General features: G+C 42.8%; 1 protein-coding gene, 1 long non-coding RNA gene and 1 other non-coding gene across 3 annotated transcripts; 2 read left to right on the forward strand and 1 right to left on the reverse strand.

Moving 5' to 3' along the window:
- Nucleotides 1-93: 93 nt before the first annotated feature.
- Nucleotides 94-284, forward strand: LOC138750047 (U2 spliceosomal RNA). Its single transcript, XR_011349039.1, has one exon. It is a non-coding gene; the product is annotated as a U2 spliceosomal RNA (small nuclear RNA).
- A 2,071-nt stretch (nt 285-2,355) lies between these two features.
- Nucleotides 2,356-7,520, reverse strand: LOC138749651 (uncharacterized). Its single transcript, XR_011348803.1, has 2 exons — nt 6,719-7,520; nt 2,356-3,216 (listed from the first exon to the last, which is right to left on the reverse strand). It is a non-coding gene; the product is annotated as an uncharacterized lncRNA (long non-coding RNA).
- Nucleotides 7,184-17,405, forward strand: LOC138749650 (arrestin domain-containing protein 4-like). Its single transcript, XM_069911329.1, has 8 exons — nt 7,184-7,564; nt 10,358-10,427; nt 10,520-10,667; nt 11,394-11,496; nt 11,578-11,834; nt 12,449-12,611; nt 14,571-14,725; nt 15,335-17,405. Exons 1-8 carry the CDS (start codon nt 7,204-7,206, stop codon nt 15,392-15,394), a joined length of 1,317 nt encoding a protein of 438 aa, XP_069767430.1. The 5' UTR covers nt 7,184-7,203; the 3' UTR covers nt 15,395-17,405.
- The last annotated feature ends 870 nt before the right edge of the window (nt 17,406-18,275 follow it).

Consider the following 18,275-nt stretch of genomic DNA (forward strand, 5'->3'; position numbering starts at 1 on the left):
CCATTGCTGAGTACCATATTCCTTAGAGCCTACTCACTTGACTTAAAAGGGCAGCAGTTGGTGAACACCACAACGTTCCTGACGCCTTGGAAAATCGCTTCTCGGCCTTTTGACTAAGATCAAATGTAGTATCTGTTCTTATCAGTTTAATATCTGATACGTCCCTTATCTAAGGACCATATATTAAATTGATTTTTGGAACAGGGAGATGGAATAGGGGCTTGCTCCGTCCACTCCACGCATCGACCCAGTATTGCAGTGTCTTTGGGAACGGTGCACCAAATAAAAAAAAGGAAAAGCCAAACTGCCTGCCCTTAACCTAGACACCGTGGAGTATTCGAACTTCTTGTGGAGTTTCACTCCCTAGTTCTCCATTGCCACACCCAAACATGGCATCACACACTCACCCAAGAACCTCCTCTACATGCCCGAGCCTGACACCTGCCACTCGACAAGTTACGGCTTGCAAATCAAGAATTCCACAAACTGGGGGAACTTGTGATCGTACGCGGGTCCAATAGTCCCTGGACTTTCCTGCTATGGTGATATTTTAAATGTATTGTGGACCGCGCAATACCATTTACAGGATGGGCAGATTGTAGAGGAAATTAACCGAGCAAGTGTCTCCATTATGGACAACAAGAAGTTATCTTGTGAGTGAACTTGCGCTGACATTACAATGAAACAGGAATGGGTAGATGGCTGTGACCTATTGCAACAGTTTTGGAAAGGTATTCAATCTATATTTAATAGATTATATAATATTTGTGTTGTATTAGATTCTGATATATTTTTATTAGGGAATATGCAATCATTAATTGATTTAGGATTAAATGATTATCAGATTTCTTTTATCTATTTAGCTTTAGCAGTGGCCAAGAAATGCATAGCGTCTACTTGGAAAGATAGAAATATACTAACTTTGGACAGGTGGTATTTAGAGATGAAGTCTTGTTTAATTATGGAAAGGATATCTTTTTCAATCCAAGATAAGATGTATTTTTATAAGTTGAAGTGGACTCCATTTGTTAAGTATATGCAATTAAGTTTGATTTAAGTATGTTCTTAGATGTGATATTTTAGATCTGATAAATCTTTTTTTTAATTATTTTTCTTCACTCTTTATTTTGGGAGAGGGGAAGGGTGGGTTTTTTACATATATATATATATAGAGAGAGATTTTTAGTTCTTGTATATGTAGGGGGGGATAGATTGAATTAAGTTGGGTTATTAATGTTGTATTGTAACTAGATTATTTTATTTTATATCTTTTCTTTAAATGTAATTTTACTTTGTATTCCTGTGATAAAACCCTTAAATAAAGTTTTTTTAAAAAAAAGGAATGGGTAGATGGCGTCCTGAAAGATCATGGCGTATCCTGCGGAGGCGTAGAGACAGGAACAGAGCCCAAATGGACCTGAAAGGAACGTGGCACCCTGCTGCTCAGCGGGGCGGAGCGGACCTGAAAGGAATACAGTCCTCGTGGCCGAGGCGGACCATGCAGGGTGTAGCAGTGAAAGGCGGGGAACGTCGAGTAAGGTAACCAAGTTACGTGTAGCTATTACAGGCGGCAGCGGCGGGCAACGTGAGGAGGGGTCGGGGGGACTGGCGCATCGTCTCCGACAGACAGGAACACAACTGCCCATCAAAGGAATCCTGCTGTTGGTTGGTGAAACCGACCCGACGGGGAAGGGTGGGGGGGGGGGTTGGGTGGGGGGGAGTGATGCAGGCGGACCTGCGAGGATGACGGCGGCTGAAGCAGACCGTCCCAGCGGACCGCGGAGGGCGAAGCGGGGAGGGGATGGGCGGGGCGGAGAGGATGCGAACGAATCAACGGGCAGCCGTCCTCGCCGGGGCCAATGAGCTGAAAGGCAGGGGGGTGGGGGCGGAGGAGACACATGAACATCTTTATAGAGACATGATCGCACCATCAGGGGGGAGGAATATCCTTGGAACCACAAATCCAAAGAAAACAACAAATTGTTTTGCATTTTTCATTTGAATCCAGCTCCAGTGAGTGTTTCACAGGCATTTTCTTCTTACTTCAGAGAATGGCAAGCAAAAAGCCTTCTATAAATGTAAACACTTGATTTAATTTGTAATTATTATGACTTTGGGAGCCATTTTGCGAAGAATGCTACTGAGAATAATTTTAGTACCTTCAAGGAATGATACAGAAACTTACCTAACTTTACTGCAGACAGGATAAGTTAATTTTGAATGACACACTGTATCTACACTCAAGCATGTGGAAATACAGTGCCCTCCATTATGTTTGGGGCGAAAACATTTTTTTTCTTCATTTGCCCCTGTGCTCCACAGTTTTGCGTTTGTAATCAAACAATTCCCATGTGATTAAAGTGCACATTCCAGATTTTATTCAAGGCTATTTGTATACATTTTTGTTTGATCACGTAGGAGTTACAGCACTTTTTATACATAGTCCCCTCATTTCGGGGCACCATAATATTTAGGACATGGTATTAGCCATGTTTATCCCTTGACTGCTTGAAGTCTATGATTCATGGACATCACCAGGTGCTGAGTATCTTCTCTGTTGATGCTCTGCCAGGCCTCTACTGCAGCCAACTTCAGCTCCCACTTGTTTCGTCTCCTTGAGTTTCCTCTTCAGCATATGGAAGGCATGTTCATTGGGATTTAGATCTGGCTTAGCCATTCAATAATTTTCCAGCTTTTAGCTTTCAAAAGCTCCTTTGTTAAATTGAGCATGTGGTTTGGGGTCATTGACTTGCTGTAGGATACATGCTATTCTTGGTCTCATCTGTCCACCTTTTTTCTAGAATTCTCCAGGCTCTTTTAAGTACTTCTTGGCAACCTGTAATATGGCTATCTAGTGGTTTTCATCTTGCAGTGTAGCCTCTGTATTTCTGTTCATGAAGTGGTCTATAGACAGTAGTCATTCACACATCCACACCTGCCTCCTGAGGAATATTTCTGATGTCAGACAGGCGTTTGGCGACTTTTCTTCATTATGTTGAGAATCCTTCTGCCATCAGCAGTAGAGGTCTTCCAGTTGATATTGGTCATCCAAAGGTTTGGTCAATGTCTCTTGCTGTTTGATTTTTTTTTTGTTTTTCAGCCTTATGATAGCTTCTTTGACGTTCATCGGCACAACTCGTCTTCATGTCGGAAAAATGGCAATTACAGACTCCAAAGGTGATCCAATGCTTAGAAGCAAGCCCAGCTCTATTATACCTGCAACCAAGGAAGAAATTAAACATACCTGAGAAATCAGAAAAACCTGTGAAGCTAAATGTCCCAAACATTATGGTGTCCTGAAATGGGGGAAAAATGTATAAAAAGTGATGTAATTTCTACATGGTTAAATGAAAATGTGTACATATATCTTGAATAAAAATGTAGAATGTGCACTTTAATCACATGTGAATTATTTGACTGCAAATGTAAAACTGGGAAAGGAAAAAAGTGTTTTGTCCCAAACCTCATGGAGGGCATTGTACAGGATTTATTTATTCATCCATTGCAAATCCCGATAACAATCTGCATTGCAAACATACATTTCTGAGAAAAGGATACTTAAAAAGTTATTATGTACAATAAATCAAGTTCTAGACTGTTGGTAAGATCATGCTTGTTATGATTCACAGATTGTTTTGCTTTCATTTTGATCTATTGAGTCATAGTGCACAGATTGATTTTATTGTGTTATTTTGAATGGTTCAAACCCAACTGCAGAAAGCAGAGTATTAGTGTCATAAAGTACACAAGCAATAAGGCCCAGAACATCCTTGACGATCAGTAGGAACCTATCTGTATTAACCCCATCTTCCAGCATTTGGCTGGTTGCCTTCAGAGCCTTGACAATTCAACTGCTCATTGAGACAGTTCTACAATGTGGTTAACGATCCTGCTTCCACTATCTCAGCAGTAATATATCCATGTACTTGCACGGTCCTGGTGAAAAAGGTTCCACTCACACCCCTTCTAAATCTTGCACCACCTTCCCTAAGTTGCACAGTTTGTTTACATTTCTTTATTTGCTTACTTGACTTGAGTACAGTTTTTTTGCACGACCAATAAGTGGTCATTCTGCCTGCAAGAAAAAGAATCAGAGTTGTACGTGATGTCATGTATGTCACTGGTCCAAGATGGCGGCATGGCAGCAGCCCACAGCGGCCTCTCTGGACCTGCTGGTCCTGTATCTTTTTAAGTAAGGCACTGTGCACAATTTTTAATTGGAAAAATTGGACCAAGCAATAACAAACCTTTGGGAAGAACCCACAAAGCCTCAAGTGCTGTGGGGGCCCAGCCTCTGCCGTGGGGGTCGCTTCTTGCTGGTGGCCGAGATGGGGAGGACGTGGCGTGTCCCACGGAGGGGATACCTGCGTCGTGCGCCTGGCTCTGGGGGATCGGGAGGTTGCGCCGCCTTACGGGCGAGTTCGTCTGAGGAGGTCGTCGGTCCTCCCGCCCTTGCTTTTCCATCATGCAGCATGGTGGGGTAAACGACACGCGTCATCACGTGGAGTCTTCTTTTTCCCCACTGCCATTGGCATGGGCTTCAAAGCTCCCGGGCTCCTCTGGATTGTGAACTGTGTGGCAGTTTCCTCACTCAAACTAACATCCAGAGGCTATTATGTGCCCATTGTCTCTTCTTTTTTTCATTATTATCTTGTTTGCACTGTTGTATTCACCTTATGTATCTTTGTATAATCATGTTGAGGAACTTTGGGGGACATCCGATGCGCTCTAGTATTTGCCAAAGCCCTTTCCTGCTCACGGTGTCGAAGGCTTTGGTGAGGTCAACAAAGGTGATGTAGAGTCCTTTGTTTTGTTCTCTGCACTTTTCTTGGAGCTGTCTGAGGGCAAAGACCATGTCAGTGGTTCCTCTGTTTGCGCGAAAGCCGCACTGTGATTCTGGGAGAATATTCTCGGCGACACTAGGTATTATTCTATTTAGTAGAATCCTAGCGAAGATTTTGCCTGCAATGGAGAGCAACGTGATTCCCCTGTAGTTTGAACCCTTCTCCATTAACAATGGCGTGAAGCAAGGCTGTGTTCTCGCACCAACCCTCTTTTCAATCTTCTTCAGCATGATGCTGAACCAAGCCATGAAAGACCCCAACAATGAAGACGCTGTTTACATCCGGTACTGCACGGATGGCAGTCTCTTCAATCTGAGGCGCCTGCAAGCTCACACCAAGACACAAGAGAAACTTGTCCGTGAACTACTCTTTGCAGATGATGCCGCTTTAGTTGCCCATTCAGAGCCAGCTCTTCAGCGCTTGACGTCCTGCTTTGCGGAAACTGCCAAAATGTTTGGCCTGGAAGTCAGCCTGAAGAAAACTGAGGTCCTCCATCAGCCAGCTCCCCACCATGACTACCAGCCCCCCCACATCTCCATCGGGCACACAAAACTCAAAACGGTCAACCAGTTTACCTATCTCGGCTGCACCATTTCATCAGATGCAAGGATCGACAATGAGATAGACAACAGACTCGCCAAGGCAAGTAGCGCCTTTGGAAGACTACACAAAAGAGTCTGGAAAAACAACCAACTGAAAAACCTCACAAAGATAAGCGTATACAGAGCCGTTGTCATACCCACACTCCTGTTCGGCTCCGAATCATGGGTCCTCTACCGGCACCACCTACGGCTCCTAGAACGCTTCCACCAGCGTTGTCTCCGCTCCATCCTCAACATCCATTGGAGCGCTCACACCCCTAACGTCGAGGTACTCGAGATGGCAGAGGTCGACAGCATCGAGTCCACGCTGCTGAAGATCCAGCTGCGCTGGATGGGTCACGTCTCCAGAATGGAGGACCATCGCCTTCCCAAGATCGTATTATATGGCGAGCTCTCCACTGGCCACCGTGACAGAGGTGCACCAAAGAAAAGGTACAAGGACTGCCTAAAGAAATCTCTTGGTGCCTGCCACATTGACCACCGCCAGTGGGCTGATAACGCCTCAAACCGTGCATCTTGGCGCCTCACAGTTTGGCGGGCAGCAGCCTCCTCTGAAGAAGACCGCAGAGCCCACCTCACTGACAAAAGGCAAAGGAGGAAAAACCCAACACCCAACCCCAACCAACCAATTTTCCCTTGCAACCGCTGCAATCGTGTCTGCCTGTCCCGCATCGGACTGGTCAGCCACAAACGAGCCTGCAGCTGACGTGGACTTTTTACCCCCTCCATAAATCTTCGTCCGCGAAGCCAAGCCAAAGAAGAAGAAAGATGTATCTTTGTATAGGGTGCAGTCTAGTGTCTTGCATAGTAATAGTGTAGGCTTGTGTTGTTTTACGCTGTTTTTGTGTCGTCTGGTGTCATTTTATGGATTTGGAGGGACTTTGTCTCGTTTCCCTCCCCCCACCCCCCACTCCACCCCCCACTCCACCCCCACCCCCCCACTCCACCCCCACCCCCCCACTCCACCCCCACCCCCCCACTCCACCCCCACCCCCCCACTCCACCCCCACTCCCCATTCCACCCCCCCCCATTCCACCCCCCCTATTCCACCCCCCACCCCCCATTCCACCCCCCACCCCCCATTCCACCCCCCATTCCACCCCCCACCCCCCATTGGGTACTACATTTGCAATTTGGTTTTAAAATGGCAAATAAAGGCTACTTGAACTTGTATGCACTCTGACAGTCAATCTAAATACATCCATCCATCCCCCACCCCTCCCCCCGCTGCATTTGTGCGACCCCCACAACCCCAACACGACCCGGCTAACCTTTGCCCGTGCATCCTCCGCCCCGAACCGAGCGCCATCGCCAGGCAGCTGCGCTCAGCACCACCCGGGCCGCCGGTTGCCCGGGCGACGGCGGCCCAGCTGACCACCTTGTTTACGCCGCGGCGTGCGGGAAGGTGGTTGGGGGGGAGGGCCCCCGTGGACTCGGGCGGCGCTCGCCTCCCATTGGCCCGCCGGCTCGCCGCCGGCCAATGGCCGCCCTGTGCACGTGCGCCGGCCCCGGCTCCGATTGGTCAGCACGCGCTGATCAGCTGGACAGCGCCGAGAGGTGAGTCTGCGGCTCAACCAAGCCGATGGGAGGAGGAAGGGGGGGGAGGAACCCCGCTGCTTGAGAAGCAGCCGGCTGGACCAATCAGAAGGAGGAAAAGCAGCGACGCAGGCAGCGGGGGCAGGTAATCGAGCGCGGGCGGCCAATAGGCGCGAAGAGGTGAGGTGCTTTAAGCAGAGGTGGGCGGGTACGCGGCGGCATGGTGTTGAACCGCTGCGGGGAGTGGGTGACGGCGGCCACTCACTATCTCCTGCTGGGCCCCGGAGCGGGGGCTTTTCGCTTGTGGTTCCCCCCCCCCCCCCCCCGACCGACCGCGATGGCAGCGAAGGTGAGGACGTTGCGCGTCGCCTTCGACGGGGACGAGCTGAGGCGCTATTCGAGCGGCGACCTGGTGGCGGGACAAGTGCTGCTGGAGGCGGGCGACCGGCTGCCTGTGGCCGCCCTGCGCCTGGAGGCGAAGGGCTGCGCCCGCGTCCGCTGGGGAGACGGCTCGACGGCGCCCGGCTGCCGGGACGAGGTGGTCTACCTGCAGGAGCGGCTGGTGCTGCGGCAGGCCCCAGGTAACGCGGCTTCAACGCCCCCCCCCCCCCAACCCGGGGAGACGGCTGGCAGCCCCCCCCCCACCCCATCCCCATCGCAAGGGAGGCTCCCGGTCCAACCTGCGACCACCCCCCCCCCCCTCGCAGGGGAGGCTCCCGGTTCAACCTGCGACCACCCCCCCCCCCCCTCGCAGGGGAGGCTCCCGGTCCAACCTGCGACCACCCCCCCCCCCGCAGGGGAGGCTCCCGGTCCAACCTGCGACCACCCCCCCCCCCCGCAGGGGAGGCTCCCGGTCCAACCTGCGACCACCCCCCCCCCCCTCGCAGGGGAGGCTCCCGGTCCAACCTGCGACCACCCCCCCCACCCTCGCAGGGGAGGCTCTCGGTCCAATCTACGACCACCCCCCCTCCTTTCGCAGGGGAGGCTCCCGGTCCAACCTGCGACCCCCCTCCCCGTGTCACCATCTGTTTTCCTTCCATCCATGGGCCTCGGAGTCTCTTAAATGTTTCAGCCTCCACCACCATCCCTGGCAAGGCATTCCAGGCACGCACAACTCTATGCAAAAACAAAACACGCCTCAGTGTCGCCTCCCAACTATCCCTTTTACACCTCCTTCAGCACTTTTCCCAAACTTTGTATCATCCGCAAATGTTCTGACCCATCCTTTTGCTTCTTCATCCAAGTCATTTAGTACAGATGTCTTCTGGTGTTTGTTACTCCCACCCTGGGGAAAAGGTGCTGGCTGACTACCTTATCTTTGCATCTCAGAATCTTGTCAACCTCCTAAGTCTCCTCTCTCCATCTCTCCAAAGACAAAATTCCCACCTCTGCTAACTTTACCTCAATGCTTATTTTCCCCTCCAGGCAATAACCTCGTAAATTGCCTTTGCTCCCTCTGTAATGAGGTGACCAGAACTGAATGCACTGCTTGCTCCAAGTGTGGTCTCACCAGAGATTTGTAGAGTTACAACATGGCCTCTCAATTCTTGATGAAGCCAAGCATCCTATAGGCCACCTTAACTATCCTAGTGACCTGCGCAGCCACTTTGAGAGATGTATGGGTTTGGGGCCCCAAGGTCTCTCAGTTCCTCCACACTGTTTCATCCATTGACCCTGCACTCAACCTTCTGGTTTGCCCTTCTAAAGTGCACCCCCTCACACTTATCAGAATTGAATTTGATCAGCCACTTTTCTGCCCAACTCTGCATCCTATCTATATTCTTTTGTGACCCACAACAACCTTTAGCAATATCCATAATTCCTCCAACCTTTGTATCATCTGCAAACTTGCTGACCCATTCTTCCGCTGCTTCATCTGGGTCCCTTGTATATATTTTTTTAAAACCACGTCAAGGCAGTCCCCGGGTTGCGAACAACCCGTACTTTCAAATGGGCTGTTCCCCAATTTGCGCGTGTACCCGATTGGAGCGCGTGCCTATAATGTTAGCTTATGAATGCTAAATAAGAACCATAAGTATCTGTTCTGCCTTGTGTACAAATTTGGATGATGGACAGACCCAGGTAATGGAACTTGTTTGTAACTTGGGGCTGCCTGTTCTTGATCCTCCAACTGAACCAGCACCAAGGACGTAGATCCACGTGACTACTTCCCAGTTGTTGCAACAGTCCTCTTCCTCGACAAAAGCATTAATTTTAAGAGATGGCGTTCTGTGAACAACAGTGATTGTGCTTAACTTTTTCCCTTCCATACATCTTTTATTGGTCTGCACAAAGTGTTTTTTTTTAAACCTTTGATCACCAGGTTCTAATTAATTTTAACTTGATTGAGCTGAACTATAAATTTATGCAGATGATATCACCAACAACGTTCAGGAAATAACTCCCGAGATGGCTTCGAAGAGCAGCAAAAAGGAACAATTCTCACAGAAGCAGAATTGTGCTGCATATTGGGAATTTAAAATAAAAGCAAGATGCAAGAAAAAAAATTTTCAGCGGGTGTGGTGAAAGGAGCAGTTACAAACCAGTGGCTTTTCATCTGAATCGTCTAGTTCTCCTACAACTTGGAAAAATCAGTTATCTGAAGGTGTTAAATTAATTGGGTCTTGAAGATTTTAGTCATGAGAGGCTGTACCTCAAGCTTGCAGTGAAATACATTGGAATTAACAAGAGACTGGGTGCGGATGGGAAAACCTGCGATTAACTTCTGTAGTAAATTTCCTACTATTGTTACGAGCCCAGAGGACCCCTAAACCCAGCAACAATAGATATTCGCCAAGATAAATGGTTACTTAAACAAAAGTTGCTTTTAATTATCTTTAAACATGAAAATAGAATCACACTTTAACTTATCACTAATTCTAATTAGTTTTCTAATTCTAAGTGCACGTATACGTAATATGTGTGTAAGTTCAGAAAAGTTATTTGGTTCACAGTGTAATCTCACTTCTCATTCCTCCAAGATCGCAGGCAATTCTTATACTGTGTACAGAATTTAACATGGATAAAGTACACCAGGCTTTGGTGCTTGAGGTAAATATTTACTGCTCAGGAAGGCTCTTGTTGGTTTTCAGAGAGATTTGTTGTTCCAGGACATCCACAACTGATTCCTTTTTAATCAGCCACTCCAGGGTCTTGCTAACGAAACTTGCCCCTTTCAGGGCTTTCCAGATGATGATCTTTCTTTCAGGTCACCACAGATTGCCTTTTTGTTTCTCTGATGCAACCCTTGTCTCATTAAATAAGTTAATGAAGCAGTTTAGCTTTTCAAATTACTAGCCTATTATTTATTGCTGTAACATTAAGATTTCTTGTGAATGTAATTTTACTTTGTGTTGTAACTTCATTCTTTATAGCTGGTCAAGGATCCTTCACATTACATCCTGGGAAACATGAATTTCCATTCAGTTTTCATCTTCCACAAGGGTAAGTGATCTATTTACAAAGTAAAAGTGATTTGTGCTTTCAAACCCAATGGCAACAAAGTTCTATAATGCACTTTAATTTCTAAAACCTAGACCATTGGTCACATCCTTCAGTGGAAAATATGGCAGTGTTAAATATTGGGTGACTGCAATACTGGAGCGTCCTTGTGCCCCAAATCAAGTTGTGAAGAAAGAATTCTCTGTCACAAGTCAAATTGATGTAAATGCACCATATTTCTTGGTAAGTTCTTCCTTTTTAAAATATTTTTAATGATATGTAAACAATTGAATGGTACGGTTATACAATGTACACAAAATTAGAAAAAAACATTACAAATATGATCATAATTAAAGAATCCAGAGCACATGCTTAATAATAAAATAAAGCATAACAACAAAAAAGAAAACAACTAAAAAATAAATTTGATAAGTTGATTTGTATTTTTGTAAACTTATTTAAACTGTCCAGAGGATCTTAGCACAAACATTATATCTTGCATGATGGTCAACCTATAAACAGAAATAGTTACGGATAAATGTAAAATATTGAATAGGGTCCATTTAAATGAGTTTGCATTGTACCTGAGTGATACCTTTAAATGAATCTGGTTAATTTAGCAAATGACTATCAAGGCAATGTTTCAAATAGTATACCAACTCTATTATGGCCATTTGAGTAGCAGATTCTCCTTTCTAGAATTCATAAATCCCACAAATTTGATATACAGAAACAAATTCTCTTGGAATTGATGTGGGGGATAAAAAGTAAATAGTTTTTAAAACTCTAATTTCTTGATGTATGCATAGATGATAGTTTCATGTTATGAAAAACTGTGATATAGACTATTTTCTAAGCAGTGGTTTTCCCCATATTGCAGTGGCCAGCTACACAAAGTGCTAATTAATTGGAAATTGTTGATTTTTATAAAATTACTATTTGGTCAATGCTGATATTTTCATCTTTTAGTATTCTGTGTCAAAGAGTAAAGAGAAGACGATTGGTTGTTGGTTTTTTACCTCTGGACCAATATCACTAAGTGCCAAAATTGAAAGAAGTGGGTTTTGTAATGGTAAGTGTTAAATTTTTTTAAAACACTGAATTTTTTGGGAATCTTATTTTTCCAGTGCTAACTATGCAATTTTTTCTACAGGTGAAGCAATCCCAATCTATGCAGAATTTGAGAATTGTTCTTCTCGCCTTATTATGCCAAAAGCTGCTATTTTTCAAACCCAGACTTATCTTGCAAATGAGAAAACTAAGACTTTTAGGCAAATGGTTGCAAATGTTCGTGGAAACCACGTTGCATCTGGTAGTACAGAATCATGGAATGGAAAAAGTCTCAAAATTCCACCAGTGAACCCATCCATCTTGGACTGCAGCATTATCAGGGTGGAATACACTTTAGCTGTAAGTATGTTTGTTGCATGTTAATACCTGGGCTATTTCTTAAGAACTCTCAACAAACTAAAGCTGTATATACTGGTATAGGACAATCCTCAAAACTTAAAAATGTCACCTTAACATCAGGGGTGGTCTTGAATGCCATGTCTAAAATCCAAAACTTGACAACAAAGTCTCAACACTGCTGTCATCTTCCTACTGGCTCCAACACAATCTTCCACGTGTCCTAAAGTCTCAGTGCTTCCCACCCAGGGCCCAACTGTAATTGGCTCAGTATAGGCTTTATTTTAAAATATGCTAATAAAATTAAAACCTTTACAGGGTAATTTGGTATTAAAATATTGTGATATGCTTTTATATGCATCCACTGGTTAGAAGTAAGTGCCAGACCTTATTTGGGGGTGGGGGGAAGGGAGGGAGTCTTTTACAAAGACCTACATTCCATGGTGGTCCTATGCACTGGTATATATGGTAGCAGTAAAAATTATTTAACATGCTACCCTTCTATTGCTAGTTGAACACCAGTAATTAATGCATAATTCTGAGAATTTTTTTTAAAGATTGTAAAACATAAAATAGCAATGTATTTTCAAATGGATCTTTTTTATATATACATATAGGTCTATGTACATATTCCAGGTTCTAAAAAGTTGCTACTGGAGATTCCTATAGTTATAGGAACAATTCCATATAATGGCTTTGGAAGCAGGACATCTAGTGTTTATAGTCATTTCAGTTTGGATATGAGCTGGCTTCAACTTGCCCTTCCTGAACAACCTGAAGGTAAATGCCCTTTCACAATATCTCTTATGTACAGTGAAATTAAATCTAATTAACAAAACCAGAATTGCTGGATTTTGGAATTGACAGTGAAGCAATTGTCATCACTGCTGATCTCCAAAGCATCCCAGAATTGAACAATTTCATTGGTTTTTTGGCTTTTCTGATATGTGGCTGTTAATGGTTCATTCTAGGGTATCTTTGATATTTGACAACTGTTTTAATTGAGAAAGCTGAGCAGCGATAAAGAATTCCCAGCAATAATACATTTTTTAAAAATCCTTGCTATTTTAGCCTAATTTTAAGTTTTTACATTTTAAATTTTATTTACAACGTGGTAGAAGCCGATTCCAGCTATTTATGCAGACGTGGGGAGATTGTACAAACTCCTTGCAGATAGCGTTTGATTCTAACTTCGGTCATTGGCGCTATAATAGCGTCGAACTAACTACTTCTCTTACTGTGCCACTCACAGATGTTTTATAGATTTGTACAATTTGAGGTATCAACTTAACTATCTCAAACATTAATGAAACAATTCATTTAAAATATCTGCACAAATAACCTTTTAAAATGTTCTGTGAATTGTGGGTTTTGTAACTTCAAACTTTCTCTATAAATTAATACAATTATAACATTTTGAGTAAGTTATATTTACAAAAGTGAATAATTAATACATTGCTTGACAAAACAAAAGCAGCAATTGCTAGAGTATCCTATAAAAACGAGTTTTGGAATAGTTGTCCAGTTAGCCATGATCTGTGGAGTGAAACAGTGATAGGTCAGACCTGGTCAATAAGGGGAAGAGAGATGATTCATAAAAACAAAGGAAAAAAGGAAGAAAAAAATTTGTATTTTTGAAAACTTATTTAAACACCATCTAGAGGATCTTGGTACCTGCATGTTGGTCAATCTATAAAGAGAAATAATTACTGATAAGTTGCTTGGTTTCAGAGAAGATGGAGAGATGGATAAAGTAATGAGCATCTCTGTGAAAAGATGGATTCAGGATTGTCCAAGGAAGGGGTTAATGAGAGCATCTGGTCAGTTTGTTAAGGGGGTGTTTAGACCAAAATACAGAGAGCAGAAATAGACATTCAGCTCATTGAGTCTGCCCTGCCATTCAATGATAAGCTGATCAATTTTCCCACTGCCTGGCCTTCTCTCCATCACTTTTGATGCCCTGGCTAATTAAGAATGTTCCAATCTCTGCCTTATATATACCCAATGACTTGGCCCCACAACTGCCTTTAGCAACAAATTCCACAAATTTACCACCTGTAAATTCCTCTGCATTTCTGTCCAAAGTAGACACACTTCAATCCTGTCATACACTCTTGTTCCAGACCAGTGGTTCTCAAATATTTGTTTCCTCACTTATTAAGTAATCCCTTAATAGCCATAGAGCACCTATGGCATCCTTTTTTCTGCCAAAAGTGCATACTGTACATTTTCTGTCATTTAATTTGCCACTTCCCTCCCCATTGTCATAATCTAAGTGCAGCTTTCCTGTTTTCTCATTGTTACCTGTTTCTCCACCTATCTTCATCAAAAAAAAATTGACTATAAAGCCATAATCATTATTATACAATATAAAAAAGAAGTGGCCCCAACACCTATCTCTTTAGAACACTGCTAGTAACTGGCAGCCAACTAGAATATGATCCCTGTATGCTCACTCTGGTTGCTGACAATCAGCCAATCTTCTTTCCACACTGTTTCCTTTATTTTGTTAATTAGCCTCCTATGCGACACCTCGTCAAAGGCCTTCTGAAGATCCAAATATGTTACATCCAATGCATCTTCTTTATCTTGCCAGCTTGCCACTACTTCAAAGAATTCCAATAGGTTTGTAAAGAATACAGAGAATACAAAGAAAGGAACAGGAGGTTGAGTTATGTCTTCTAAAATTGACAGATTCAAATTAAAAGCTCTCACTTGTTTTTTTTTTCTCCTGCAAAGCTCCACCCAACTATGCTGATGTTGTGTCTGAGGAAGACCTTGCCAGGTACTTTCCATCTCTTCCACAAGCTAATGATTTGGAGCACGAATTTGGAAGCCCCATATTTGCTTATATCCAAGAGTTCAGATTTCAGCCACCACCAGTTTATTCGGAGGTTTGAACAAATTTTTTTTTGAATAATCCTACTTGTGTATGAGGTCATTTTTATCATGACAAACTATTATTATACAGTACAACTCTGAATATCTGAAATGGGACCAGGCCTTTGTCGGATTAATGTTTTTTCAGATAACTGGACATTTTTTAAAAACAGCTGAGTAGCCAACAGCAAATCATTTGTAACAGTGTTGAAACAGCAACAAACAAGGAATAAAAATAATGTACAATTCTCACAAAAAATGCTGGCCATTCTCCTTGATGATGCTGAGACAAGGGATTCTTCCAACCACTTGCAGCTGGAAGACGATGACAACAGTTTCAGAAAGGGAGAGTGAAAGAGAAAACTCAATAGGGGTAGGTAAAGAAGAAATTGATCAAGAGAGGGGAGGGAGTTACCCGAAATGAGGACAATTGTTCTAGTTTCATAACTGGTGAATTTTTATTTTAACCTGAGGTCAGTTTGGCTCTGGATAAAGGAGGATTTTGGAGAATCTGATCTCGGATAATCAAAGTTGTTCTTTAATTGTATTGCTTTACATCTCTTCCCTTTGAGGAGATTTGTTACAAATTTCAAAATAATTACATTAATTATTTCCCTTTCTAGGTTGATCCCAATCCTGCCTATTCTGAAGAGGTGCAACATGAAGTATCATTTGAAATTTGATTGCTATTACATAATCTATAACATGAGATTAGTTCAGAGTGGAAGTATAGAACACATCAGAGGTGCAAGAGGAACGTTTGAAAGGAAGTAAATTATGAAGAAAGTTGTGAAAAGGTGCTGAATAATCTTTTGGTTACATTTGGCAGGAAGATGTACAGATGTTGATCCTGAACTGAGGCGGGGTGGGGGGGGAGAAAGGGAAGTAAAAGGGAAAATGTAATCAATGCAAATGCTACAGAACAATGGAAATCTCTACTTTCCAGAGTTGTGAGCACCCAAATACAATGGATTTCAGAATTGCTGTTTATAGTAAGACAATTTTTTTTATATTTGGATAAATAATGATGGATGATGATGCAATATATATGTAACTATATCTGTCAGTGAAGGGAGGATCGAAGACTGACCCTTGTTGGCAGAACCAACAAACTTGTGTTTCTGTTTACATTTCTCTCCCAAAACACTTGTGCTTCCTTTTAAGAGGATATTTTCTGGTTATTAAAATTACTACCAATGTTGCTTTAATTGCTGAACAAATTAATAGTGCCATATTTTGTTTGTAGTTACCAAAGACTTTCAGTTATCAATTTGCACTCTTGTATTTGTTCTACAGAATCATCCATTTATTGTCTTGATTAATGCAGGCCAGCTGAACAAGAGAAATGTTTCCTAAATGCTATCTGGATAGCTGTCGCAGATAGGGGACTGTGTGGTGGTGCTAAAGATAATGGAAGAGATACTTGGGGTAATTGCAAATGCTGAAATTGTTCTATGAACTGGCTTTAATGCCATGTATTTTGTTTTCAAGCATTTGCAAGAGTTTTTTTTAAACTGTGACGCTTGCCATTTTTGACAAAGAACTTGAATAGGGAGTGTCTGAATTCCAAGGCAGTATGCTAAATTTGCATGCAAGGTGTATCCCGAAATCAACAGCATGTATTGGAAACTCTGGCAACTTGATGTGATAAATGGAAATCTTCAGCAGAGAAATGTGACTGTTTTTCACTTGGTTGTGTTTGGAGTAAAGGAGCACAAAAGATTGGGTGGTTGAAATTTTTTATGTACTCAAATCACTATAGTTTGGGTTTACTTTGCAGAAAAACACTTGAGCGTCGCCCCTGCATTGAATGTACAGTAGTTATGGAATATAGCACTTTAGTATTTACCATGGAAGTGATAACAGGAATTACAGCTCCTTTTTTCTCCAGCATACTGTTGATTTCTACTGGTTAAGATCCCCAGTTTAATTTTGGATTTGGAAATCTAACGGTGCAATATGTTTCTCAGGGCTTTGACTGTAGTGCACACCTATTTCTTTTGGTACATGGTACTTTGTTATAATTCCTGATTTGTTACTTTGAAGTTCTTCAGTCATGTCAGTTGATAGCACTGAAAGCAAGGAAAACATTAAATTCCAAACCACATTCTCAAATCAAGAAGTGGGAACACTTTGCACATATTTTGTCAGCAAAAAAAGTTGCCTTGTTTTTCCAGTATGAATTGTATTTTGCATTTTCTAACACTAGACAAAATGTTTCTAATTGTTTGAATCTTGTGTGGAAATTCTGGAGCCTGGTCAAGGTTAAAATTCTACTTCAAGTATGCAATAATAATGTCTTAAGCCTAATATAAAATAAACAATGCACTTGACTATTTGAAATGTAAACCTTTGAAAATGGCTGCAGAATTAATGGCACGGCAGCGTTTTAATGTTGTACATCTCCTTGTAGTTTTTTTCCTGTTTGTTAACTGTGGTGGGAGTTTGCCATTTGTTTGTATTCCTAATTGTTTATTTTAAGCCATGGTTGATTGTGTATTTCAAGTGAAATGCAAAATGAAGCACAAATGCATTATTTTGTGATAATTATACTATAAGCTAAATGTGGTTTATCCTCTGCTGTTAAAACTGTGACGGATTCCATTTCTTTGCACCTTGTTACAAAGGATTGGGTATTTTGTACTATTTAAACAATTTAAAACAATGTTTTAATAAACTTTTTTTGAAAACTAATTCTATCTTTCAGACACTTTTGACTTAATATTGCCATATTTGTTTCCATCAGCCGAAACACTATGCAAACCGTGACTGTTTCAAACTTTCTCAACCTGGTCCTGTTTCATCATGATGGTGTGTCAGTTTACCGAACATCTCTTCACATTTCCCAACCTCTTGCTAACACCCCATTCTCCTTGTTTGGCCAAGCCATTGATTATGGCTGCATGTAGCTCGGTTATTTTCCCTGCCCATCCTTTCCCTGGTTCACCCTCTGCGGACTACAGAACATTTGCCTCAGCAAAAAAGAGTGTATTCCTTCCAGGTATGCTTGGACTGACCTCCCCATCAACAGGTTGCCATCTTCCATTCTGGACTGTGTAAGTCTACCCCTGCTTCATCATATCTGGTGCACTGGCTCATAACTCTCTCAATCTCATTCACCCACTGGCCATGTAGAGTTTCCTTGGTCCACCTCTTCTAAGTTTACCTTGCTCAGTTACCCTGTCGTCTTTTAGTTCCATGTGCCATGCTTCTTTCTGGGCCGACGGTGATGCCCCTTCCATGTCTCCTTCAGCAACATGCTGCCTCCTTTCAGAGATCAGCCTGAGTACGATACAAGCCCTCAACTGATTTTGATTTTATCGTAATTATGTTTAATTCACCCAACATCTCTGCACATTGCCTGTCCACTTCAAACACTATTTTCTTTGCTTGGCCTCATCGACCATAACAGCTGTGCACTCCTTGTTTATTCTGATATGAGAGGTAGATGAATATTGATATAAATTTAAGGAATGTGGTGCAAGATGTATATGTGAATACTTGTCCTAGGTAAGTTTTGACTGTTATGTCTGGTTTTGTGTCTGCATAGTTTGCAGCGAGGAC

Source organism: Narcine bancroftii, chromosome 14 (assembly GCF_036971445.1).
Source record: "Narcine bancroftii isolate sNarBan1 chromosome 14, sNarBan1.hap1, whole genome shotgun sequence".
Lineage (NCBI taxonomy): Eukaryota > Metazoa > Chordata > Chondrichthyes > Torpediniformes > Narcinidae > Narcine > Narcine bancroftii.

Coding starts and splice junctions, on each gene's coding strand:
- LOC138749650 (XM_069911329.1), top strand. CDS start 7,204: ATGGTGTTGAACCGCTGCGGGGAGTGGGTGACGGCGGCCACTCACTAT. Junction 7,565..10,357: donor GGTGCTGCGGCAGGCCCCAG/GTAACGCGGCTT, acceptor CATTCTTTATAG/CTGGTCAAGGATCCTTCACA. Junction 12,612..14,570: donor CCTTCCTGAACAACCTGAAG/GTAAATGCCCTT, acceptor TCTCCTGCAAAG/CTCCACCCAACTATGCTGAT.